General features: G+C 41.2%; 2 protein-coding genes across 2 annotated transcripts; one reads left to right on the forward strand and one right to left on the reverse strand.

Annotated features, from left to right (window-relative positions):
* Positions 1-107: 107 nt before the first annotated feature.
* On the reverse strand, positions 108-12,800 carry LOC147319484 (TBC1 domain family member 15). The gene is made up of 10 exons (XM_086312161.1): positions 12,560-12,800; positions 11,205-11,390; positions 10,950-11,068; positions 10,572-10,675; positions 2,467-2,534; positions 2,199-2,345; positions 1,674-1,764; positions 1,372-1,520; positions 1,129-1,270; positions 108-1,044 (listed from the first exon to the last, which is right to left on the reverse strand). Exons 1-10 carry the CDS (start codon positions 12,765-12,767, stop codon positions 876-878), a joined length of 1,383 nt encoding a protein of 460 aa, XP_086168287.1. The 5' UTR covers positions 12,768-12,800; the 3' UTR covers positions 108-875.
* Positions 12,801-14,962: 2,162 nt separating this feature from the next.
* Positions 14,963-18,163, forward strand: LOC147319485 (uncharacterized). The gene is made up of 9 exons (XM_086310028.1): positions 14,963-15,248; positions 15,384-15,444; positions 15,719-16,102; positions 16,196-16,216; positions 16,310-16,360; positions 16,444-16,564; positions 16,904-16,978; positions 17,238-17,316; positions 17,417-18,163. The coding sequence occupies exons 2-9, from the start codon at positions 15,384-15,386 to the stop codon at positions 17,489-17,491; spliced, it is 867 nt and encodes a 288-aa protein (XP_086166154.1). The 5' UTR covers positions 14,963-15,248; the 3' UTR covers positions 17,492-18,163.
* Positions 18,164-25,686: the final 7,523 nt, after the last annotated feature.

Below are 25,686 nucleotides of genomic sequence, written 5' to 3' on the forward strand. Positions count from 1 at the left end.
TTAGGTTCACATACTCCATAAATGGTGATGAGTGAGGACACTGTTTTTATTAAAAACAGCTTGTAAATATTGCATGGTGCACATTAACTCACTTTAGCAGAACTATTTTTTATAGCACTGACCTCATTTGTGATAATCGCCTGTAAAGTCCATCTTTTTTATGTGTCTGAAGTTGCACAGTTATTCAGATTTGATGTTAAGGCTTCTTAGAGGATCTTCTTTTGCATTCCTACATATCAAATGACTTTAATTCAGCTCAATCAATTCACATAGTAAAACAGGGTCTTTCAAAACACAAGGTCATCTTTTATTTAAAAAAATTCAAAAATGTAAATGAAACAGGTTTATTCACCAGCAGAATAAAAATCTTCAACACTTTTACTGAGGTACATTTTTTTAAACATTCATAGTGTAGTGTGCATGTTTGTCATTCTCTATTTAGGACAGTTATGCAATGTGGTTTCTTGGACACTTTGTGGTACACATACTGTAGGCCCCTCTGACACGTGTCATCTACCATTAAATATAACTGCCAGCGAAGAGACCGGGCCTATTTATAAACTGCTAACAACCTGGAAAAAAAAATAAAACAAAGCTCCTACTGTGAAGTAATAAAAGATTAGACCTTGCATAAAAAAATAAAATAAAATAAAAAATCACCGCACAACAACTTGCACCCAGTGTTGGTCAACTATAAGACAATAAATAGTGTGCACGTACTCATAGTGATGAGTGAGCAAATTTAAAGTGAGCAGCAACCAGCAGTACATTAGTGTTTCCCTCAGACAAAAAAGTAAGTGGCATCAAAAAGTGCATGTAGGGATTAACTGTCAGCTACAGATTACAACCTGTGAGATCATTAAAAAAAAATAAAATCATTTTAAAACAAATAAACTACGGAGATGATAAAAAAAGTCCTCGTGTTTGCTCCGATCAGGCCTGCAGCGACCATTCGTAAAATCCCAAGCACAGCGCTTGCAGTAGTTGTAGAAATGATGCTCGGCTTTCTTCAGTATACTGTTCAGGTCCAGTGTCCCCTGAAGGCTGCACAAAGCACACACACACACATTAACTAACACATGCACATCTTATTTGTGATGAGCCGTGTGATGCAGCACAAAAACAAACCCGTTAGTATAGTGGAGGAGCTGAAAGTCATCTGGGCACTGCAACAGAGACTCTCTGTGCTCTAAAAGGATGGCTGCACAGATGAAGAGCTCAAAGGTGAAGTCAGTGTTGATCGCCTGCAGCTCTGACTCTGAACCGTCTTCTGGCAATATCACAAGGCAAGGGCATAATAAGAAGTAGCAAAGAGGTTTGTGTTTTTTGTGGGGGTTTTTCTACTTTTTCTTTTGTGTTTCCGGGCTTTACCTGTGCTGAATTTCTGAGCAACTCTTTCCTGGTAACGAGCTCGGTCGACTTGCTGTGAGATGAGCTCCAGGTGGTCACAGCTCAGGATCTCGAACAAGCGTAGTGCTTCGCTGTGTTCAAACTCCCTCTGGAAACCAAGCAGCAGCCACCTTAAAGGAGGGGCAACATGTGCTTACATGTAAATAAGACGTTTGTGTGGGGGGGAAACAAAACAAAACAAAAAAACCTTGCAAAACTGCATTTGAAAACTCAAAATAAATAAATAAAATAGAGCACAGAAAAACAAAGCCTTGCAGATCTACCTGTGACAAAACGTAAACCTCTCCATGTTGCCTTTCACCAGATGAGCATAAAGCGGAGGGTCCAGTTCCTTCAGCAGAGCTGCCTCCAACTCTAGATGTTAAACAAAACTTTTATACTTTAACTAAACTAATTTATACAAAACATTTTTTTGTTTTTATAGAGACTTAATTCTATTTTAATTGGATTTTGGGCTAATATGATTTTGTTCTGCATATCCGACCTACCATCAAATTTCTACCCTGGAAATAAAGTTAGTGTCTTTGTTTGACCACTAGGGGTCATAAAGTAACATATTACTCTTTGGATAAAAAGAAAAAAGCAGGCAGTGCTTGACTGAACTATTAAAATAAGGGTGCATATGAGCACAACGGTGCAGAAGCTGAATGAAATTTATTATCTGAAACAGAAAAGGAAAGTTTAATTTACAGATCTTACACCATGACAACAGTGGGTGTGGCAGACATAAACAAAACACTATTTGGTGTCAAAGTATTTTTTTTAAATATCTGTTTTGTTATCGCTACCCATTTTCCTGTGTAGACCATCGGCCCTGAAGTCCTTGGAGAATTTCTCCATGTAGCACGAAAAACTCCAGAAAGTGTCAACCTCACAGTCGAGGACCTCCAGGAATCGGCTGCACAGGTCATTCATCCCCTGGGCATAACTGACCTCTGGATTTACAGCAAAGGGAGCAATGCATAAACAGTTAGCCTCTTTTTTATAGCTCAACAAACAACCTTTAAATCCATCTGATCCAGACCGAGTCAGCAAACCTGACACAGGGTCGTTTACCTGGATGAAAAGCAGCATAAGTGATAAGAATTTCTCGCAGAACCAACAGATTGCCTAAGCCTTCATTCCTGCAAACATCCACAGACACAAACAATATTAGTATGTTATAAATAAGCAGAATTAGTTCAACACAGCTGCCAAAACTTGTTTTGATGCGTAACACTGGTGATGCTTTATGCCCCAAATTAAACCTTCACTCATGGAGAGATTGTCAGATGTGACATTTAACTACTAAGTCTTCAATTGAAAGTCAGTTAAATAATTTTAAGTTTCTAAGAAATAAAACGAAGCGAGGGGTTTTTATTCAGTGTTGTCCACTTAGTCATCATTTACCCAACTTCACTTTTCCTTAATAGAGCAAGCTGGATTCCTACCCAAAATTTAAATGTTTAAAATGATTAAGCTCGTCAAGAACAAAATGCAGGTGACAGAAACTGCAAAAAAGGCAGTTTAATTATGAACATTAAATGCTATTCATACCCAGTAACACTGATTTGGGTCATTTGCATAGAAAAGAGGAAAAATTTTGTCAAAATGCATTAAAAATGTACAACTAAATTTTTTAAAATCATCTGTTGGTTAACAGCATTTATTGGCTGTATTTAAAAGTGTGAACATAAATATCTTATTAATGAAAGGCCTTCAGAATATTTCCTTTTCTCCTACTTCCCACCCACTTTGCCAGTTCAGTGTCACACTGGTCTTGGAGCTTACCACCGCTCACTCAGATATCTGTAGCCTCGATTCAAAAACTCATTTTAAGCCGCAGTTAGTCCAAATTTAGAATCTGAAATGTAGTTTAGACTGAAGAATCTACACATCATCATCTCTAACATGATGCCGATACATGACACATTTTTCCAATCAGTGAACAAATGATTATTCACTGACCATTGTGTCATGTGTCTAAATGTTGTCTCATGGTGAGATACAGGAGCTGCACTGAAGCAGAGAGGAGGCTACAGCACATCAATTAATACAGCTCAGAAGATCACCAGGTCCTCTCTGCCCCATTTGACTTGTTCACTTCCTGCTGCCTCAACAGTGTGTAAAATATTTTCAATTCAATTCTATTTATATAGCACCAAATCACAACAATAGCTGCCAAGGTGCTTTATATTGTAATGTAAAGACCCTACCATCATAGACCGAAAAACACCCCTATGAGCAAGCACTTTGGTGACTGTGGGAAGGAAAAACTTTTAATAGGAAGAAATCTAAACCTAAGTGGAAAGTTTTAAGCCTAATCTTAAAAGCACAGACAGCGTCTGTCTCCCGAATTCAAACTGCGGTGGTTCCACAGAGGAAGGACCTTAAAGCTGAATTCTACTTTTAAATATTCTAGAAACCACAAGTAAACCAAAAGTCTGAGGGTGCAGTGCTCTAATGGGGTGACATGGTACTATGACGTCTTTAAGATAACATGTGGCTTGATTATTCAAGACCTTGTATGTGAGGAGAAGGATTTTAAATTCAATTCTGGATGGAACAGGGAAGCCAAAATAGGAGAAATATGCTTTTTCTAGTCCTGGCAGTAGTCTTGCTGTAGCATTTTGGAACAACTGAAGGCTTTTCAGGGAGTTTTAGGAAAACCTGATAACGAATTACAGCGTCAACTTGAGACAGGATATTTTTAATTTTGGAGATATTGCCAAAATGGAAGAAATCATTCCTACATATTTGTTCATTATGTCCATTGAAGGACATGGCCTAATTAATAAAGACTCAAAGATTCCTCACAGTGTTACTGGAGATCACGGTACATGCCATCCAGAGTAAGGATCTGGTTAGACATCACATTTCTAAGATTTTCAGGGCTGAACACAAAAACCTGAGTTTTATCTGAATTCAGAAGCAAGAAATTAGAGGTCAATAGAGGTCATTAGAGGCAAATCGTTACGTGTATTATCTGGTTTCATGGAGACCTGGGTATCATCTGCAGAGCAGCGAAAATGTATGCTATGCCTTCTGTGTAAACAGACTGTACAGAACTGGTTCTAGTGTGGAACCCTGTGGAACTCCATAATTAACCTTAGTGTTTGAAGAAGACTCCATTAACATGAACAAATTTGAATCTGTTAGATAGATATGACTCATACTACTGCACAGCACATTACCTTTAATACCTACAGGATTTTGTAATTACTGTAGTAAAACATTATGGTGAACAGTATTTAATGTTGCATTTAATGTTAAAGGTCTAGCACAGGGGTAGGGAACTCCAGGCCTCAAGGGCCTGTCCTGCAGGTTTTAGATAAATAAATATTAATTCATTACAAGGCCTCTGGAGACTTCAAGACATGTTGAGGAGGTGTTTTGGCCATTTAAATCAGCTGTGTTGGCTCAAGGACACATCTAAAACCTTCAGTACACTGGAGTTCCCCACTCTAGCAGGACAAGCAGATGTATGAGTCCACTGTCAGAGGCCATAAGAATATAATTTGTAACCCTCACTAAAGCTGTTTTTGTACTGTAATGAGCTCCGAAACCTGACTGAAACTCCTCAAATAAACCATTCTCTGCAGATGATCTGTTCCACTACTTTGTAAGATTTTTTTATTTTTAGATAAAAGAAAGGTTGGAAATTGGGTTATATTTTAGAGGATCCATCACATCCTTGTTCTGACTGATTCAACTTGCTCACCTCTGGCATCAGCTACAGCGACTTGTAGATCAAGGGGGACCAAAAAGAAACTGTTTCTTCTCAAACACCAGTACAACGGTAAACTTTGCACTGACTCCCCTCTCTACCACATCCTCTTTTATTAAGAGTATTCTTCTTGGTGCATTAAGTTCTCTCCTGTACAGTACCACAATGAGTGGTATCTTAAATTTTTAGAATACTCTGTATATTATATTTATCTATACTCTGTGTAATATTGTATTGATATTTGTTAAGTCACTGTGAAATTACAAAATACTTATCTCTACAACTCTCAAATGTACAACTACAGTGGGGCAAAAAAGTATTTAGTCAGCCACCGATTGTGCAAGTTCCCCCACTTAAAATGATGACAGAGGTCAGTAATTTGCACCAGAGGTACACTTCAACTGTGAGAGACAGAATGTGGGGAAAAAAAAAAAAAAAAAAAAAATCCATGAATCCACATGGTAGGATTTGTAAAGAATTTATTCGTAAATTAGGGTGGAAAATAAGTATTTGGTCACCTCAAACAAGGAAAATCTCTGGCTCTCACAGACCTGTAACGTCTTCTGTAAGAAGCTTTTCTGTCCCCCACTCGTTACCTGTATGAATGGCACCTGTTTGAACTCATCATCTGTATAAAAGACACCTGTCCACAGCCTCAAACAGTCAGACTCCAAACTCCGCCATGGCCAAGACCAAAGAGCTTTCGAAGGACACCAGGAAAAGTATTGTAGACCTGCACCAGACTGGGAAGATTGAATCTACAATAGGCAAGCAGCTTGGTGTGAAAAAAATCAACTGTGGGAGCAATCATCAGAAAATGGAAGACATACAAGACCACTGATAATCTCCCTCGATCTGGGGCTCCACGCAAGATCTCATCCCGTGGGGTCAAAATGATCATGAGAACGGTGAGCAAAGATCCCAGAACCACACGGGGGGACCTGGTGAATGACCTGCAGAGAGCTGGGACCAAAGTAACAAAGGTCACCATCAGTAACACACTACAACGGCAGGGAATCAAATCCCGCAGTGCCAGACGTGTTCCGCTGCTGAAGCCAGTGCATGTCCAGGCCCGTCTGAAGTTTGCCAGAGAGCACATGGATGATACAGCAGAGGACTGGGAGAATGTCATGTGGTCAGATGAAACCAAAGTAGAACTTTTTGGTATAAACTCAACTCATCGTGTTTGGAGGAAGAAGAATACTGAGTTGCATCCCAAGAACACCATACCTACTGTGAAGCATGGGGGTGGAAACATCATGCTATGGGGCTGTTTTTCTGCCAAGGGGACAGGACGACTGATCCGTGTTAAGGACAGAATGAATGGGGCCATGTATCGTGAGATTTTGAGCCAAAACCTCCTTCCATCAGTGAGAACTTTGAAGATGAAACGAGGCTGGGTCTTCCAACATGACAATGATCCAAAACACACCGCCCGGGCAACAAAGGAGTGGCTCCGTAAGAAGCATTTGAAAGTCCTGGAGTGGCCTAGCCAGTCTCCAGACCTCAACCCCATAGAAAATCTGTGGCGGGAGTTGAAAGTCCGTGTTGCTCGGCGACAGCCCCAAAACATCACTGCTCTCGAGAAGATCTGCATGGAGGAATGGGCCAAAATACCAGCTACTGTGTGTGCAAACCTGGTAAAGACCTATAGTAAACGTTTGACCTCTGTTATTGCCAACAAAGGTTATGTTACAAAGTATTGAGTTGTATTTTTGTTATTGACCAAATACTTATTTTCCACCCTGATTTACGAATAAATTCTTTACAAATCCTACCATGTGGATTCATGGATTTTTTTTTCACATTCTGTCTCTCACAGTTGAAGTGTACCTCTGGTGCAAATTACTGACCTCTGTCATCATTTTAAGTGGGGGAACTTGCACAATCGGTGGCTGACTAAATACTTTTTTGCCCCACTGTATATAACTCTGTACCATAACCACATTACCTCATGATCATGACCTCAGTTATTGTCATTCTGATGGTAAGCATAATTACTCAAAAGGACTTCTTACAAGCATGTTTTGTATTGTCAAAATAAATAATTTACAATATAAAGATTTAAAATATGTTAGATTTAAACTCTTACCTCTCCTCCAAAGTCAGACTGATTTGAAGGTCAGCGTGATGATAATAATGCTGTATAGAGTTATTTAAAACAGTTTTTCTTAATGCCATTGTTTGTATTGCCAACATAAATAGGCATATAACTAATGATATGGGAATTCTAAATATCAAGTTATAGCTTGCATACAAATATCATGTCACATTTTACCTCCGACCTCACTTTTACATTTTCAATCTGTCTACATATCATGCTGAAATTAAAAAGTGTTTTACTTTAAAAGTTTGTTTTTTATGACTTTTATAAAGGGGAATTAGTATGCGTGTTGACCTATATACCCCATTTGTGTTGGCCTACATGCGCAGATTTTATCTATATTTACATCATATGTTATACTACTTATGCTTGAACACCTGTTGATGCACAGCTGTTATTTTTCAACTTAATAATGGGTCACTTTTGGGTAACTGTGACAGTTTTGTGTTCCATTTTGACAGCAGCTTGCTGTATAATGACAATGAAAGGCCTCTAATTCAAAAGCTTTATACAGTTTTATTTCATTTAAACAGCAATTGGTACAGTAATAAGCAACAAATCTATGTAATATTGAAATCTCAATAAATTTCAGTGCAGGTGTGGACTACCTGATAGCTGTCTCAATGCCGACAAAGTATCAGTGTTAAAAAGATGGAGACCACAGACTTACAGATTCTGAACTCAAAATAAATATGTGACACCCAGCAGTGGGTGTCTCTGACATTACACTGATGACTCAGTGTTAGTAAAACCCTTGTTTGAAACACACACACGCACAGAGAAATACAGGGAGTGCAGAATTATTAGGCAAATGAGTATTTTGTCCACATCATCCTCTTCATGCATGTTGTCTTACTCCAAGCTGTATAGGCTCAAAAGCCTACTACCAATTAAGCATATTAGGTGATGTGCATCTCTGTAATGAGAAGGGGTGTGGTCTAATGACATCAACACCCTATATCAGGTGTGCATAATTATTAGGCAACTTCCTTTCCTTTGGCAAAATGGGTCAAAAGAAGGACTTGACGGGCTCAGAAAAGTCAAAAATAGTGAGATATCTTGCAGAGGGATGCAGCAGTCTCAAAATTGCAAAGCTTCTGAAGCGTGATCATCGAACAATCAAGCGTTTCATTCAAAATAGTCAACAGGGTCGCAAGAAGCGTGTGGAAAAACCAAGGCGCAAAATAACTGCCCATGAACTGAGAAAAGTCAAGCGTGCAGCTGCCAAGATGCCACTTGCCACCAGTTTGGCCATATTTCAGAGCTGCAACATCACTGGAGTGCCCAAAAGCACAAGGTGTGCAATACTCAGAGACATGGCCAAGGTAAGAAAGGCTGAAAGACGACCACCACTGAACAAGACACACAAGCTGAAACGTCAAGACTGGGCCAAGAAATATCTCAAGACTGATTTTCTAAGGTTTTATGGACTGATGAAATGAGAGTGAGTCTTGATGGGCCAGATGGATGGGCCCATGGCTGGATTGGTAAAGGGCAGAGAGCTCCAGTCCGACTCAGACGCCAGCAAGGTGGAGGTGGAGTACTGGTTTGGGCTGGTATCATCAAAGATGAGCTTGTGGGGCCTTTTCGGGTTGAGGATGGAGTCAAGCTCAACTCCCAGTCCTACTGCCAGTTTCTGGAAGACACCTTCTTCAAGCAGTGGTACAGGAAGAAGTCTGCATCCTTCAAGAAAAACATGATTTTCATGCAGGACAATGCTCCATCACACGCGTCCAAGTACTCCACAGCGTGGCTGCAAGAAAGGGTATAAAAGAAGAAAAACTAATGACATGGCCACCTTGTTCACCTGATCTGAACCCCATTGAGAACCTGTGGTCCATCATCAAATGTGAGATTTACAAGGAGGGAAAACAGTACACCTCTCTGAACAGTGTCTGGGAGGCTGTGGTTGCTGCTGCACGCAATGTTGATGGTGAACAGATCAAAACACTGACAGAATCCATGGATGGCAGGCTTTTGAGTGTCCTTGCAAAGAAAGGTGGCTATATTGGTCGCTGATTTGTTTTTGTTTTGTTTTTGAATGTCAGAAATGTATATTTGTGAATGTGGAGATGTTATATTGGTTTCACTGGTAAAAATAAATAATTGAAATGGGTATATTTGTTTTTTGTTAAGTTGCCTAATAATTATGCACAGTAATAGTCACCTGCACACACAGATATCCCCCTAAAATAGTTAAAACGAAAAACAAGCTAAAAACTACTTCCAAAAACATTCAGCTTTGATATTAATGAGTTTTTTGGGTTCATTGAGAACATGGTTGTTGTTCAATAATAAAATTATTCCTCAAAAATACAACTTGCCTAATAATTCTGCACTCCCTGTAAGTTAAACAGGACTGTAATGTTTGGGGGGGGTTGAAGTTATTCTGTGTTAATTGTGACATGGTATTGTATCAGAAGAACATTCTTAAGGGAATGTTTAGCTGCTTCAAACTGCTGAGATAATCAGATGATCAGAAGTGTGAACAACAACTGCCATGATGCCTTACCACTGCTCAAAACTATTTCCAAGGTGCTCCAGGGGACATTTAACCGCATTCTTTATGCTTTGCAGCCTCCCCAACATGGATAATGTGACAGACCCCCTCTGTAAAGTTTATTTTTTAGCACATGATGGCTCTTTTTGGCTATTCATCTGTAAACTCTCTCCATACTCTTTCACGTGATTCTTGCGTAGGTGGTAGAAGTTTGTCATGTTTGAGTCTGTGGTTAGGACCCATTTGCGGCATAATTTGCATAGTACAGTTTTCTGGTCTGTGTCAGACTTTTTATACCCAAACCATTTCCATGCTACAGAGGTAGCCCCTAGTTTAGGAATAAGGTCCTCAATTTGTTTTGACCGGTCCTTCTGTTTGGAGCTACTTGGTTCTGCCTCATCTTCACTGGCCATGCTGGTATTTTCTGTGCCTGCATCCACGTGTTGACTGTAAGCGCCATTTATAGTTACTTCACGTTTTTATTTGAGGTAATTTTTTTGATGCATATTCTGAAATTTAATATTTGCGAATAATGTATTTTCCCATCATTTCAGCTTATTTTGAAAAATTTCAACAGGATCTTGAGCTTTATTGTGGAAGGTTTATGTGGTAAATAAACAAGCGGACGGCAGAGATACACGATGGTTTTACCGTCATTGTTACTAATGAACCGATACGTCTTCAATTTAAACAATTGGATATTGCCAAGTTTATTTTTTGCTGCTGGCTGCTGTGAAAGATATGTGGTGCTTGATCAGTAGTGACAGACAAACAAAATAAGTGTATGCAGACCTCTTTAAAAAATTATCAAAGTTAGTTAAAAAAAAATACCATAACTGATAATCACTTACTGGTAATAGCTCAGGTCTCTGTTGGTTCGGGGCACATCTTTATCAATGATTCGAATGGCTTCCTGCAGCTCCTCACGGTCAAATGTGACCCGCTCAAACAATATCTGTTTATAGGAAAAGTTAGTACAAAGAGGTAGTAGGTAAATGGCAAACCCTTTAACAAATTCATTTGAATAAATATACTGCATTTATTTTATTTCCCTCACTGTAAACTGTTCTTATGTTCTACAAAGAAAAACCAAAGGGAACATTTTAAATATAACTTAACAAAAAACAATGCAGAACAATAGTGAGTAGAGACAAGTATGCGTAAAAGAAGCAAAAAGCCAGACATCAGACAGGTCACAATAATACTCACAGATGTTTAGTTGAACTGACCTGTGCCTGAAGCTCCAAAAAAGCCATTCTAACTCTGACCGCCTCTGACCTGTCCTGAGACTGTTGCTGGGTCTGTGCCTGTCTCTGGTCAAAGTACCTGACGGCTGCCAGCAACTCAGCTTGATCACATATAAGATATTTAGGGAAAAGAGTGAGAAATCACGGCAGTTAAAAACAAACAACAATAGAAAAAAAAAATTGGAAAAAGAAGGAATCTACTGTACGTGGCTTTTAACTGACAGCCGTACAACTTACCATCAGTACCATTGAGGCGCATTCGCATGGCTGAGGGGAGGAAGTGCTGCCATTTTCTCTTCATCACCTGATAACGTACGGCCAACTGGTCCTGCAGCAACGAGCGCTCTAAAGCTGTTGAACCACACGGGTACATCCCGAACAAAAACCGCCACGCGAGACCACGCTCAGATGGACACACCCCACCTGGACAGAGAGTGCAGACCTTTCAATCATTGTCAGTGGACAATTGTGCTTGAAGATAAAACATTACGTGACCTCCTAACATTTAGTTAAACCAGTCACCACTGGTCTGAAAGAGAGCATGGGAAGATCAAACCTGAAAGGAACAAATTTTAGATGTAAATCAAAGCAACAAGACTGCAAATACATATTTTAGTGAGCTTGAGCCTGCTGAGACAAATATTTAAGAGGCCATTTGTAACGTCTTAGTCTCTGGTGGAGTTCAACATCCTCCACAAAGAGGACAGATTCAGCAGGATTGCTGAAGTGCTGATAAGTTCTGGCATGAGATGACAGTCTTCTTGCATTTAAGACACTAAAAATACAGCTAGAACACAGACGTATTCTGTCCGTTTTTGCTTCTTCTAGTTCACAGCATATGTTTATGGAGCCATTGACACTCATGTGATCTCACTCCTAGAAATCCTACCAACCCTATAAATGGAGCCGCTTTATCACAGTAGTCACGCTGGACTTCTTTGCTCCAGGCGGTCTGGTGAACAGTGAAATGTTGGACTTTACAGAAGCGTCTGGTTGTGCTTTTCCCCAGAGGCAAAGCGTCACCTGATTTAATCTTAAGAATGAAAACCCATTTAAAAAAAAAAAAAAAAATCATGTTAATTTTTACCGTACACCAAAACGGTGCTAAAACGGACACATGTATATTTTGTCAAAACACTATAGCCCATTTTTATTTTTCCAAAGAGTCAAATTAAATTTCTCTAAAAACACACATTGAGCGAATGCAGTCACGCCTTTTATCAGCAGGTGCGGTGCATTCAGGTTTGTTCACAACAACCTGAGGCCTCAGCAACAGTCGGTGTGAGAAACTACAGCTTTAAATCCAGCTGCTTCATGGACTGCGCTGATTGCCAGCCCCTGTCCTGTTATAGTGTATCAATACAGAAAAACGCAATTATCTCTCAAACTTATAATGAACTAGATGAGAAAAGAGTTTGCTTTTCTAAACGTGGATAATTAGATATTTTAAGATTTCTGCTTGGCCTTCCGTACTCACTAAAGTATTAAAACGGAAGTGCGGACAAGCAGTCTTACTTCATGTCTCCTGCAAAACTGCACGAATCAAGTTTACATTAAAAACTACTTGCAAGTAAGTTGTGCGTTTTAGAAACCGTTTTTGAAGATATGCATCCTCAGTCTTGACTCGTCGACCCTCCCCTCGGCGTCCATGACTCTGGGTAAAGTGAGGCGCGCTACAGCCAGAGCAGGAGAGCAGATCGCTGCTACTGTCCTCTGAGAGCCTCCATCCAGCTGGGGGCTGCTGGCTGTCAACCGTTCCCCTGCGGTCTGCCTTGGATTTCCTGTGTTTAGATCTTCCATGTGTGGCTGCGGTTTTAAATGACGCAGGGGTGAAGTTTGTCATTCGCGCTGCATCCACATAACAGGCAACATAATCATCCTCCTATGGCCCACCGCTTCCTAAACAACACAGCTCGTCTCCCTCCGTGAGCTACAACTGAAAGCATTCAAGACTCATTTCCAGCAGCGTGGTCGAGTCGTTTTAACTTTGCTAAACCCGTCGGAATGACTTTCAGGAAAGCATATCCAGCGAGCACAACTCTCATTCAGCCATCTGGGAGTCATATGACTGCACCTTTAAGATCCCAATTTGCCCCACATTCCAGGTGGAGTCAAAACCCATGTGCTAAAGTTCACAGTGGACTTGTGCGTATATCTTGCTCCATCTAGTGGTTGTATTTAGCAAATGTCCCCCAGAAGAGGGATTTCGCTAACTGGCTGATCTGAGTATTTCCCAAACCGTTGACCACTGGTGCTTTCACGCATAACCATCTCTAAGGTTTGCAGAGAATGGCCTGGGTAAAAAAAAAAGAAGAAAATATCCAGTGAGTAGCAGTTCATATCAGCTATTTCTTTGAAGTGATAAGAAGGAACTCCAATAATCACTTTACAGCCAAGGGATACAGACGAGCATCTCTGGACACCCAAGCACATGAACTGCAGCAGCAGAAGACCAAATTTTTCATTACAATAGAAAACTCTAAAAATGTCTGGTCAGAATTTGGAGAAAACAACATAAAAGCATGAATCCATCGTGTCTTGTATAAGTAGTTCAGGCTGCTGCTAGTAGCAAAATGGCGGGGGAAATATTTTATAACATTAAAAAAAACAATTTATGATTATTTAGATTTGAAAGCTAACTTGAATATTGATGCAGACCATTTTATCCCCCTGTGACCACAGTGTATCCATCTTGACTGCTACCAGCAGGTTAGCATACCATGTCAAAGAGCTCTAATCATAACTGGTTTCTTAAACATAACGAGTTAATTCATATGAAGTCATTGTTATGTTTAATGACCCCTGCAGTCACCAGATCTCAATCTAATAGAGCACTTTTGGGAGGTGGTCGGCTGGGAGATTCTCATCATGGATGTCTAGCTGACAAATCTGCAGCAACTGCGTGATGCTGTCATGTCAACATGGACCAAAATCTCTGAGGAATGTTTCCAGCATCTTGCTGAATCTATACCATAAAGAATTAAAGCAGCTCTGGAGGCAAAAGGAGGTCCAACTCAGTATCAGCAAAGTGAACCTAATAAAGTGGCCAGTGAATGTTGCTACCACATATATTTTGTGCATAATCAGCCACTCCACACACCAAATAGTACCCAGCTTATGGTAAGAAAGCTGCCACTCTCTCCAAAAGTTGATTCTTTTCCTCTGGACGTAGCGTCTTCAGTGGGAGAAATGTTTCGTCACCCATGCAAGTGACTTCTTCAGTCTTAGCTGACTGCAGGTTTCCCCAATCTTATAAACAGTATATTTGCATAATGACTGAAACCAGCCCACTGAAGGAACAATGGGCTGGGGGATCAGTTCCTTCAACATAATTATGGAAATTCTAATGACCATTGATAAACAACCACTGATTAATGGCCATGAGTACCTCGCTCAAACCAGCGTTCCACCCTGTCCAGGATGTTACATCCTCATCACTGAAACATTGTCCACTGGCCTGTAGGTGTAAATAGACTGTAGAGTCCTGGCCTGACGAGGCCTCTGCAGTCTACTACCACTCATTCACAAGGGGTCACCAGAGTAGGTGGGTCCATATATTTGATTTGACCTCTACGCTGTGCAATTTTTGACATCAATACAAATATTTGTCTAGCTATAATTACTTCTTGTTACCAAAAATATCACATTACAAATTCACGGAATCTCTTCTGTGTGATAAGGAAAAACACAAACCAGGTCTAATCCAACTTGCAACTCAGTCTTTTTTTTTTTTCCAATAACATAATATCATCTATCCTTTGTTCACGTGCCATATAGTCAGGTGTAAAGCTCAATCCTCCTCAATTAATAGAAATTATAGTCTGGTTTAATATTTTTGACAGAGTGGAAGGTCAACTGTAAATGCACTAGACTACACTGTTGGGTTAGAAGTGACAGTTTTGCAAACACCTCTCTGCTGTTGTGACACTGACCTGCTATGTTTTTCACAAATGTTAATCAGAGAGGAAAAAAAAGGGAGGAGTTCAGCAAAGTGCGACTTTTACACTTTGGTTAATATGTAAAAATTTAATGATATAAGAGAAGGAAGAGAGTGTTTCTGATATACAGTATATGTGCTTAAAATTTGAAAGTTGAACATAGTTATTGTGGGGACGGCGTTCACTTTTCTTTCCCAACTTCCTTTTTTTTTTTTTTTTTTTCAAGTGATCATTAGAGTGCAACGGGAAACAGACCCATGTCATTTCACATCAGTGCAGAGATCTAATACATACTGAGAAAGCACAAAGGAACATCATTTTCTTACACCTCCCTCCTCTCATAGTGAGTATTTACTATGTGCTAAATAGTAGACTATAGGCAATTTGCTGTACAGTATGTTGGCTACATGTGATGGGAATTCTGTAAAACTAAATCGGGATTTTGTCTACTAACCTGTGACTGTCTTGCTTTGGCTAGATGCAGCTGCCAGGCCTTATTGGTTTCATTTCAGTATTGATTCTGGCTTGTAATTCAAAAGGTGAGTGAGATAATAAGCTCATGTGTATGATTTAAATTGGAAATGCACTTTCAGTATGTAGTAAATATGGTACTTGGAGCACTTTATATGCTTCTCATTCACCCATTTACACAGATTCATACACTAATGATGGTGAAGCTGTCATATAATGTGCTTTTCTAATGCTGGCCTTGCTTTTGTAATAAACAATTTGTTCTACAATGTAAATTATAGCTTTAAAATTAGCCTTTGAAAAATAAATGCAATTCCTGACTTGCTTTGTTTTTATTTGCAGATACAAAATGGAAAATAAATGTCGAAAGAAAGATCACAGCACAACCTGGATCAACCGTTACCATACAATGCAACTTTAGCTATCCAAAGGAAATCTCCACTAATAATGTTACAGTTTTTTGGAAAACTGTAACATCAGACCAAAGTAACTGCAGTAACGGGGACAAAGACAGGAATGCATTTGTTTTTAACCCAAATAATCACTGTGTGCTTGAGAAGTACCGAGGAAAGACTAAGCTCATCGGAGACCCGAACAAGGGCAACTGTTCTCTCCAGATCACCGACATCACAGATATTGAGCAAGCGATCTATGTAAGAATTGATGTGCAGAAAGATAAATACAGTTTCATCAAGGACCTTGTCCGTGTCTCATTTTCCATAAATGGTCAGAATTTAAATCAATTATTTTAAATTTTTAATTTAAACTATGCATTTATCAAAAAAAATGAAATTAATAGCTTGCATGTTTCCTCCACAGAGACGGGGGCTTCTAAGCCAGGTATTAACTTCATTTCTGCATTATTTATATTTAAATTGAACAGAGCCTTTTAAAAAAAATTTGCCATCATGCTGTGTAATATTTTTTCAACAGGTACCGATTCCTATACGACTCAAGACCTTTTAACCACTGAAACAACAATAAGTAAGTTTAATATTCACACAGTTTGTTGAGTATGTCACCCTCTGTACTTCAGCTTTCTTTACTGAACGTATTATTTTTTGCAGCAAAAGCAAATGAAAACGACACGAGCCATGCAACAATACTGTCTGTAGCCATCCCTGCAGCAGTTCTTGTGGTGATCATTCTTCTTGTTGCTGGGATATTTATTTTTATAAAATACAAGAGGTAACTTTTCCATCATTTGTAAACCGAATGTGTGGCCTACAAGCAGCAAACTTGAATGAGCTTTATTTCCCAGATTGATATACTTGATGTACATAGTTTATCATCTGGATACTTTTCAGGCAAATGTGTGGTATGTAAAGCATTTATGTAATCAAAAGACATTTAAATGTGGAAATTTAACTTTCTGTGAAGCATATGTACAGTACGAGAGAGAAATAATCCAAAGCAGATTATATTCATTTATCATAAACATACCAGAGTGCTTCGAATGTTAACCTTGTTTAAATTTTAGTTATCATGTACAAACAACCGCAATAACAGTAATCATAATTGTCCCAGGTCACGCAGTCTCACCAGGGAGGACTCTGGATACTATGCAAACTTTAGCAGAGCACTATCAAACCCACCCAAAAGGTTTGCATTAATGGAAAAAGTATACCATACATGCGTACCCATCTAAGAAGCTTGACATTTCTTTTATTTTTAATTGAATGTGTCATTGTGACGAATCCAAAAGTAATTATTGTAATTTGGTGTTGTACCATTTGATACATTTGTGTCATCAGGATATAATTATGCATTTATTTGTTGCACAGTGACAAAATTCTGATGACCTTTTCCCCAACCTGGCATTTTTAATTTCTTGCTCTCTTTCTTTTTTTGTTCTTTTTAGAGAAGTCAGTTGTGACAGACAAACTAAGAAGCTGCCTGAAGGGAAAGCTATTGATGATCCTGTTTACATCAATGTCAAGGTACAATGCCCACACTGACACAAGTTTTACTGTCCCAGAAGTTAACAGCAAAGATAAAAATGACTAAAGCCAACTTTTATGTAACCTCTTGTCTCTGCAGGCTCCAACAAATCACTTGGCTCCAAACAGCAGCTGTGCAGACAATATATATGCAAATGTGGATTACAGAACTTAGAAGGACAGCTGCATGTCATTAGTGTACGATGCTTTCTACACATGTTCATGTGTATGCATTACTATGTGCCTCTATACATTTCATGCAGGTCTTAATATTTTTTGTCTTTTTTGAGAGTGTTCACATATGCCCAAAAAAACCCTGACTAGTCGCTGTGGGTTCAACTGAAGGATGAAAGTGTGAAAACACTCTAAATGACCAAAAAAAACAAAAAAAAAGCCTGCACAGCATTGCAAAACAATGATAATTCCTTTTTTGCGTACTTGTGATTGCAGACCTTCAGATGGTCAGACAAGAATGTTGTTTCAAAACATGAATTTTTGTAAAAATGATATAGCATAAAATCATAAGTGAGATGTCAGTGTTAGAGATGGGGAACAGTAGACACACAGTAACAATAATCTTTCTCCAACCCTAACAACATTACCTTTGTCAGAAAAAGTCTTCTCCTAGCCTTACTTGTGGCATATTGTGTAATTGGAGAATGAAAACCTGTTAGGATTGAAAATTAGGAAGGATTTCATTTTTTTGTCAAATGCTTTGGGTTTTTTTCTTTTTAAGAAATCTGCCATTGCAATGTTCTTGCCCAGTTTGCCTAATACAGGCAATATATGCTGGTGAGCATAACAATACTGTAACCAATACTGATGACAGTAACTTTGCCAAATAGTCTGTAGCAATAAATAAAAACAGCAACTTTATTAATATACTTGATCTTATGCAGTTCTTTTTTCTTTTTTTTTTTTGCTTTACATCAGTGTCTTTGACCTTGGTAAATAAACCTGCCAGTGTTACACCACCAAGTAACTAAGGAAATGAAATCAAGCATCAGTTTTGCAACTTTGCGGCAATATCGCTTGAGTGGAGTTCTCTTTTCGTTGGAACTTTGGAACCCATTTTAACTAAACTAGTTAAAACACAGAAGTGAGGGGTGAAAATTACATTCACTTTGGGTACATCCTGTGTCATGTCTGCTGAAACTTATTTAAAGGGTTAAAAAAGATGGATGCACTGCAGTTTTAAAGAGAATTAGCGAAAATGTGTAGAGGCTATTTGTAATTTAAACTGAGTGAAACTGTAACTGCTGCTAATACCTTTTGCTTTCTGTTTTAACTTTGATGGGCAATGCTTACTGAGAGGCAGAAGTCCTGGAACGTTGCATTACTTAAGAAGTGTAGTGAAAACTCTGTTATCTACATGCACTGACTATTCAGATAAATTGAAGAATATACAGTCATGACGGAGTGTACATTATTTTAGTATCACTGAAACTATTGGCTGCATACATTTAATTGCATTTAGCAGCGAAATGTAATGTTTGGATGTTCTTGGACTCAAAACCAAGTTCAAGACAAACAACACGTATCCTTGTATCCACTTTCAGCCAGTTCAAGGGGCATTAAAAATGAAGCACTGATTGATGTTCAAATAATTCAAGGTAATCTTGCCACAAGCAGAAGTAAGATCTCATCATTGAAACAAACCCATTCAAGTCCATTCACTGATATTTTCATGTAAACCGACATTGAAAGTAAATACAAGGAGCCTGACAAGATTGTGCTGACGACTCAATGTTCTCGACCTTGGCTGTATCAGTGCCCTGATTACTGGCACTGGCTTATCATCATAGATGGGATTAAGATAAGATAAGACAAGATAAGATAGAACTTTATTAATCCCTCTGGTGGGTTCCTCTGGGAAATTCGATTTCCAAAAAGCACAGCACCGACAGAAGTTACAGTTACAGAATATTATATATATATATATATATATATATATATATATATATATATATATACACACACATATATATATATATATATATATATATATATATATATATATATATATATATATATATATATATACACACACACACACACACACACACACACACATACACACACACATATATAAATACAGAGACAAATATAAATAAAATATACGAAGGGGATGAATAGAATAAATAGGAATAAAAATAAAAATACAAGTGAATTGCACATTTCAAGTATTGAGGTCTATTGCACCATTGACTATTTACAAAAAGTATTGCACAGGCTGTTTTCATGCACTAAACTAAAGAAATGTACAGGTCAATATTATCTTCAAATGTAGAAAAGTTAGTTACATTCATTATTTACACGTTTACTTTATAAACACTAACAAGAAAACTGTGTCCAGAGATAGAGAAACATACTTAATTGGCCATCAATGAAAAATACTTACAATAAAGAACATTCTACATCTTCTATGAGAGGGTTATATTATGTAGAATGTTGACTTAAAAATGTAACACAATGCATACAACAAAGGAAGCTAGGACAAGAAACACTTACTTCCTCTGATTTAAATGTGGTAAATGTATCTTTTCTAGTACCACATTTAGATGTGGTAACATTATAAATGAACAGTTCATTACATCATTATGCAGCTTTTAGTTTTAAAAAGGCCTGCAGTAACATCACATGAGAGCCTTTTTTTAAACAACACATGTTTGTATACACATCTTTGTAATTTGTCACATGGTATTTTTCATGAAACTGTAGCTTTTGTGCACTCCTGGGTCTCAGTGTTCTCTGAAATGTTCATTTGCTTGCAAAAAGACTAACCAAAATGTAACAAGTGCTTTTTTATGCTTTTTAACTATTTTATTTTCAGGTCCTCATCAGTGATGGAACTAAAGTTGTGCCTTTCATTTCTGATGTTTTTTGGTGAGTGTCTAACTTTAATGTGGTGGAACCGCACACTACCTTCTACATAACACAACATAATAGTATAATTCAATGCTATCTTTTTTATTAGTGATTCATGATGTCCAGTCAGCCAAAAGCCAAAAGTGTGGTTATTCCCTGCACCTATAATTACCCCAGACCTAGCTCCAAAAAGATCATAAACAGCTGGTTAGGATTCTGCAAGAAAGGGAACAAGGTTGTGGCAACCTCTATCCAAAAACGGAAACTGCCTGTGGAGTACAAAAAACGAACTCAATTTCTGGGAAAACTGAGAACACGGAACTGCACGATGCTACTGGATAGTGTCCGGAGCACTGATGTTGGACCTTTTTACTTCAGGATTGAAATGCCACAATACAAAAGCTTTTCCTACACACAAAACGCTGTATCCATTGATGTTATACGTAAGTAAGTTATCGATTTATAAAGAAAATGCAAATTTTAAAATGATTTTTTTATAATAGTGGTGTCATATTACAACTCTGCAGGCAACCCCCCACCGCCAACTCTGTCTGTGGAGGTGAATGATCAGGCATATGCTACCTGCTCTGTTTTTCACTCCTGCCCATCTATTCCTCCTCAATTCTCCTGGAGTCACACTGGAGTCATCAGAAGCCAGTGGAAGAAAGTGAATGCATGGAACTGGCAAACAGTGTCAACTCTGACCTTTCCGCCTTTAGCCACCGATTTCAACAAGCCTTTAAACTGCACAGTGCGACACAGAGGGGCGAAGGAGGCACAAAGCTCCATTATTCTTCTAATATGAGCCCAGTGCATGATCGAAGTATAACTTCTTACTCTACACAATAAATTAATTCAAGGTTTTAATTTAGCATTTGAGGTATATAGCGTCTTTAAACTACTTAAAGTGAATCTTAAAACAGATAGCTTTGCTATTTGTGAAGCCCGAAGGGGTTTTGTGATTGTTTGGTTTAAGTGGATGTCAAAGAGTGTGTCTCCACTAAAAACACATGTTTTAGTGTTATCTACGGTGAATGATAAGTGATCAACAGCTTCTCCTTCTTAAAGTTGTATTTCTCCAAATGTTTACGTTAAAATACAGTTTAAAAAATTGATACATATATATTCTTAAATAATATTCTTAGAAAGAGATGTTGTTATGTGACAATGTGAAAATAAGGTAGTTATGAAACATATTTTGCAATTCAGAAACTTTGCGTCCACAAGAGTACTGTCAGGGACTTGAAAGAGAGCATATTTTGCCATAATCTGTAAAGATCTGTATAGAAATACAAAATTAATTAATTTTTTTCATGTATGATTTAAAGTAAATCAAATGAAAGCAAAATGGCATCAGTATGAATGCCTTGGATCAGACAGTCACGGTCCTGGGTCGGTGACCAAGTGTTTTATGTATTGTTATTTTATGATTTAGTGTTTAGTGTTGTTTTTGTTCTGTGCCAGTTTGTTTCCTGCTTTACTTTGACAGTCTGTGCCCTACGTTAGCGTTTCTAGTTTGGTGTCTCCCTGTCCTGTTGATGTCAGCTGCGTCTTCCAGGTGTTTTCCCTTTGCCCTGCTTTCCTCTTGTATTCAATGTCTGTGTCTGCTCCTGCTTGTCGTCACATCGTATCCTCATTCTGACCAGTTTAGTTCAGTTTCATGCCCTCATCGTTCTGTTCCATTTCCTAATTTAAGCCTGCAATAAAGCAGTCGGTTTTTTAGCTTAAATTCCACCTCCACGAGTCTGCATTTTGGGTCCTTTTTCCTGCCTGCCCGCACATAGCCATGACACAGACCTGTTTCATCCATCCATCCATCCATCCATCCATCCATCCATCCATCCATTCGCTTTCACTAAACCTAAAATAGTCAGAAATGCCAAACACAGTTGTTGAGGTCTCCCAGCACCTTTCTCAGATTTCGAATCTGTCCCAGAGTTTTAGATGACTTGATTATGGACATTTATTACAAATCCATCTGAGTTTTCTGACCTTCCCCTCTGGTTCTGGGTAGTTATTAGGGGTGCAATGATACTTGTATCGATATTGAACCGTTCGATACTGTGCTTTCGGTTCGGTACGCATATGTATCAAACAATACAAAATCTTTAATTTATTTTATCAACTTTTCTTCTGACGATGCTGTCTGTGTTGAGCGCTCAGTGGATCTGCACTCGACAGTGCAGCCTAGGCGGTGTAGTCGAACGCACATTCACTGAGCGCAGGGCAAGCTAGCCAGACAGAAGTTAAGCTCTCGTTGCAACATGGCAAATTGAACCTCCCCCACCCTCATTCAGATCTGGTGTTTGGAACTATTTTGGTTTTCATGTGACGTATGACCCTGAAGGTAAGCGTGTCATGGACTAAAGCAAAATAGTATGTTGGATGTGCCATGCAATGCTCAATTACATGGTGGGAACTAGTGCGTTAGCGCAGTTAGCTCGTTAACGTGTTGGCCGTCCAGCCCCACGCACGGGGCGATCCGCGGTAGCTCGTTAACAGAGATTTGCCGTGTTGTGGGGTTAAGGTCATTTCAACGAGATTAACGCTGACAGCACTAGTGGGAACACAACGAATATGACTGCACATTTACACCGACATCATCCTAGTGCAAAGACAAGTGGATGTCACGGTCCGCTGTGACAGACCGTGCGGTGGTGTGTATGGTGGACCCAGGTGCGAACACAGGTGAGCAGGCGGGAGTGAACTTTAAACAAAAGCGAGCCTTTATTGTGGCTGATGACAAGGTATACAAATACAGCAGGGATAGCGTGGCTAAACGGAAACCTAAACTGGGAATAACTAAGGTAAAGCTATGACTAAGAATACAATAGACCGGGCATGGAAACATAGAGGGTGGAAACACAGACGACGCGACACAGACTGCATGAAACACAGAGACTAAAAACACATGAGGGATGATCAGGGGAAGTGGATGCACACGGGGAACACAGGTGACACTGATAATCATAACAAGACACGGCAGGAGTGAACGTAACACTGAAGGGAGATGGGCAAAGTAAAACAGGAAGTACACAGAGGTTCAAACAGGAGGGGAGAGAGCACGGGAAGAACGCAGACATAACGGGCTGGGGAAAACATAGAATAAAACACAAAGAGGGACGAGGGCTCATAAATACACAGAGGGGCACACAGGGGGTGAGAGTCACGAAGGGAAAACACATAAGGAACAACGTAACAGATCAACCCAGGAAGCATGGCCTAAATAAAGAACAAAATACAAAAATACATGAAAACTAAGAATACTGGGCCCACATGGCCCAGGACCATGACATCACCCCCCCTAAAGGGCTGGCTCCCGACAGCCCAAACCCGAGAAACAAAACTAAAACAGAAAACAACCCACCCAGGGCGGGAGGCGGGGGACCAGGACGGAGGGACCAGAACGGGAAACAAAACAAACAACAGAAAACACAGGAGCACATGACCGTAGTCCAAATAAGGTTCCGGGGGCCGACCCAGAGCCCACAGGCACAAGAGTTCACGGGTCACACGGTTGGGGGGCCGACCAGGCGGGTGGCACAGGTGGCAGAGCAGGTCCGGAGGCCGGCCGCGCGGAAGGCAATGGCGGCGGCGACGAAGGAGACGGCGGAGCAGTTCAGGAGGCCGGCCGCGCGGAAGGCAGCGGCGGCTCTCCAGTGTCAGGCGTGCTGGCCATGGCCCGGTGGGCACAGGACCAGACGAAGCACAGGCTGAGGCTGGGCCAGACGAGGACGAAGACTCTGAGGCTGGGCCAGACGAGGACGAAGACTCTGAGGCTGGGCCAGACGAGGACGAAGACTCTGAGGCTGGGCCAGACGAGGCACAGGCCGGAGCTGCAGCAGACGAGGCACAGGCCGGAGCTGCAGCAGACGAGGCACAGGCCGGAGCTGCAGCAGACGAGGCACAGGCCGGAGCTGCAGCAGACGAGGCACAGGCCGGAGCTGCAGCAGACGAAGCACAGGCCGGAGCTGCAGCAGACAAAGCACAGGCCGGAGCTGGACCGGGAGGAGCAGAAGCCAAAGCTGGACCAGGCGTAGCAGAAGCAGAGGCTGGACCAGGCGTAGCAGAAGGTGGCTGGATGGGCTCCTCGGGCCCTCCAGCTGATGTGGCATGGTGCTGGACGTGCTCCTCGGGCCCTCCAGCTGACGAGGCGTGAGGCTGAACGGGCCCCTCGGACCCTCCAGCGGAGACGGGAGGCTGAACGGGCCCCTCGGACCCTCCAGCGGAGACGGGAGGCTGAACGGGCCCCTCGGACCCCCCAGCTGACGAGGTAGATGGCGGCGTGGGAGCCGCGGAGTCCTGGATGAGCTCATCCGAGCTCCCAGCAGGAGCTGATGCAGAGCCAGAGAGATTTGGGACCCCTGGCTGAATGTTAAGCTGACCAGCGGACCGTACTGCTATCGGGGACTGGGCTACTGGAGCTACTGGGGCCTGCGCTACTGGCGGCACTGGAGCTACTGGGGCCTGCGCTACTGGCGGCACTGGAGCTACTGGGGCCTGCGCTACAGGCGGCACTGGAGCTACTGGGGCCTGCGCTACAGGCGGCACTGGAGCTACTGGGGCCTGAACTGAAAGTGGCACTGGGGACACAGGAAACTGAACTGAGGGTGGCTGCGAGGGAGCTAACTGAGCTGTGAAGGGCTGCGAGGGAGCTAACTGAGCTGTGAAGGGCTGCGAGGGAGCTAACTGAGCTGTGAAGGGCTGCGAGGGAGCTAACTGAGCTGTGAAGGGCTGCGAGGGAGCTAACTGAGTTGTGAGGGGCTGCGAGGGAGCTGACTGAGCTGGCCTGGGAGGAGAAACACGAGCAGGAAAAGGAGCAGGCTCAGAAAAAACAGTCCGAGAAATGGCAGGCTCAGGGTCGACAAAAATAGCTCTATCAAAAACGAACCCGCCGTCCACTTCATGTTGTGTAGTTTTAGCATTGTCCGGTTTATGGCGGCGGGCGTGCCGCCTCCTTCGAGCAGAGGAAGCTGGCGCGATGGGCGCTGATGGCGCCAACACAGAGGGTGACGTAGTGGTGAGTTCCCCGTCGTCCGCCCCCATCCTTGCCAGAAATGAGACAGGCGAAAAACAGCCTAAGCGGATCGGAGACGGCGAGCGGCTGGTAGGCTGTGCAGCAGGTGAGAGGTCCTCCTCCGGGATGAGCCAGGGTTTCCACCGGAGCTCGTCCTCCCGATAAGCCCGTAACACCTGCTGCCGCTCTTCCTCGCCAAAGTCTATGGCTTCCGTTGTCTCCGTGCGCCACGCCGTGCGGCCAGACCGCGGTGAAGACGCGGAAGCCGGCGGGGTGCGGGCGGAAGGTGTGTCTGTGGCGAGCCTCACCGTTCCAACTCTGACCGCTACTGGCTCATGAGACAGCGGGGAAACGGCGCAACGGCACGGCTCTGGTGAAGGTGCACGCACCGGGCTGCTGCTCCTGCGGACGGAGTTGGAGGGTGGAGACGAGAAAGTCGCTGACGAGGGGGTGCAGCGTCTCCCATAACCAGGGGAACACAGATA

The sequence above is a fragment of the Aulonocara sp. 'chitande type north' Nkhata Bay genome, linkage group LG11 (genome assembly GCF_057382095.1).
Source record: "Aulonocara sp. 'chitande type north' Nkhata Bay isolate Kocher_YH1m ecotype deep benthic linkage group LG11, A_spYH_male_GT1.1, whole genome shotgun sequence".
Taxonomy (NCBI): Eukaryota; Metazoa; Chordata; class Actinopteri; order Cichliformes; family Cichlidae; genus Aulonocara; species Aulonocara sp. 'chitande type north' Nkhata Bay.

Coding starts and splice junctions, on each gene's coding strand:
- LOC147319485 (XM_086310028.1), top strand. CDS start 15,384: ATGCAGCTGCCAGGCCTTATTGGTTTCATTTCAGTATTGATTCTGGCT. Junction 16,361..16,443: donor AACCACTGAAACAACAATAA/GTAAGTTTAATA, acceptor TATTTTTTGCAG/CAAAAGCAAATGAAAACGAC. Junction 17,317..17,416: donor CTGTTTACATCAATGTCAAG/GTACAATGCCCA, acceptor TTGTCTCTGCAG/GCTCCAACAAATCACTTGGC.
- LOC147319484 (XM_086312161.1), bottom strand. CDS start 12,767: ATGGAAGATCTAAACACAGGAAATCCAAGGCAGACCGCAGGGGAACGG. Junction 11,391..12,559: donor GATGCATATCTTCAAAAACG/GTTTCTAAAACG, acceptor CTCTCTGTCCAG/GTGGGGTGTGTCCATCTGAG. Junction 10,676..10,949: donor TTTTGGAGCTTCAGGCACAG/GTCAGTTCAACT, acceptor TCCTATAAACAG/ATATTGTTTGAGCGGGTCAC.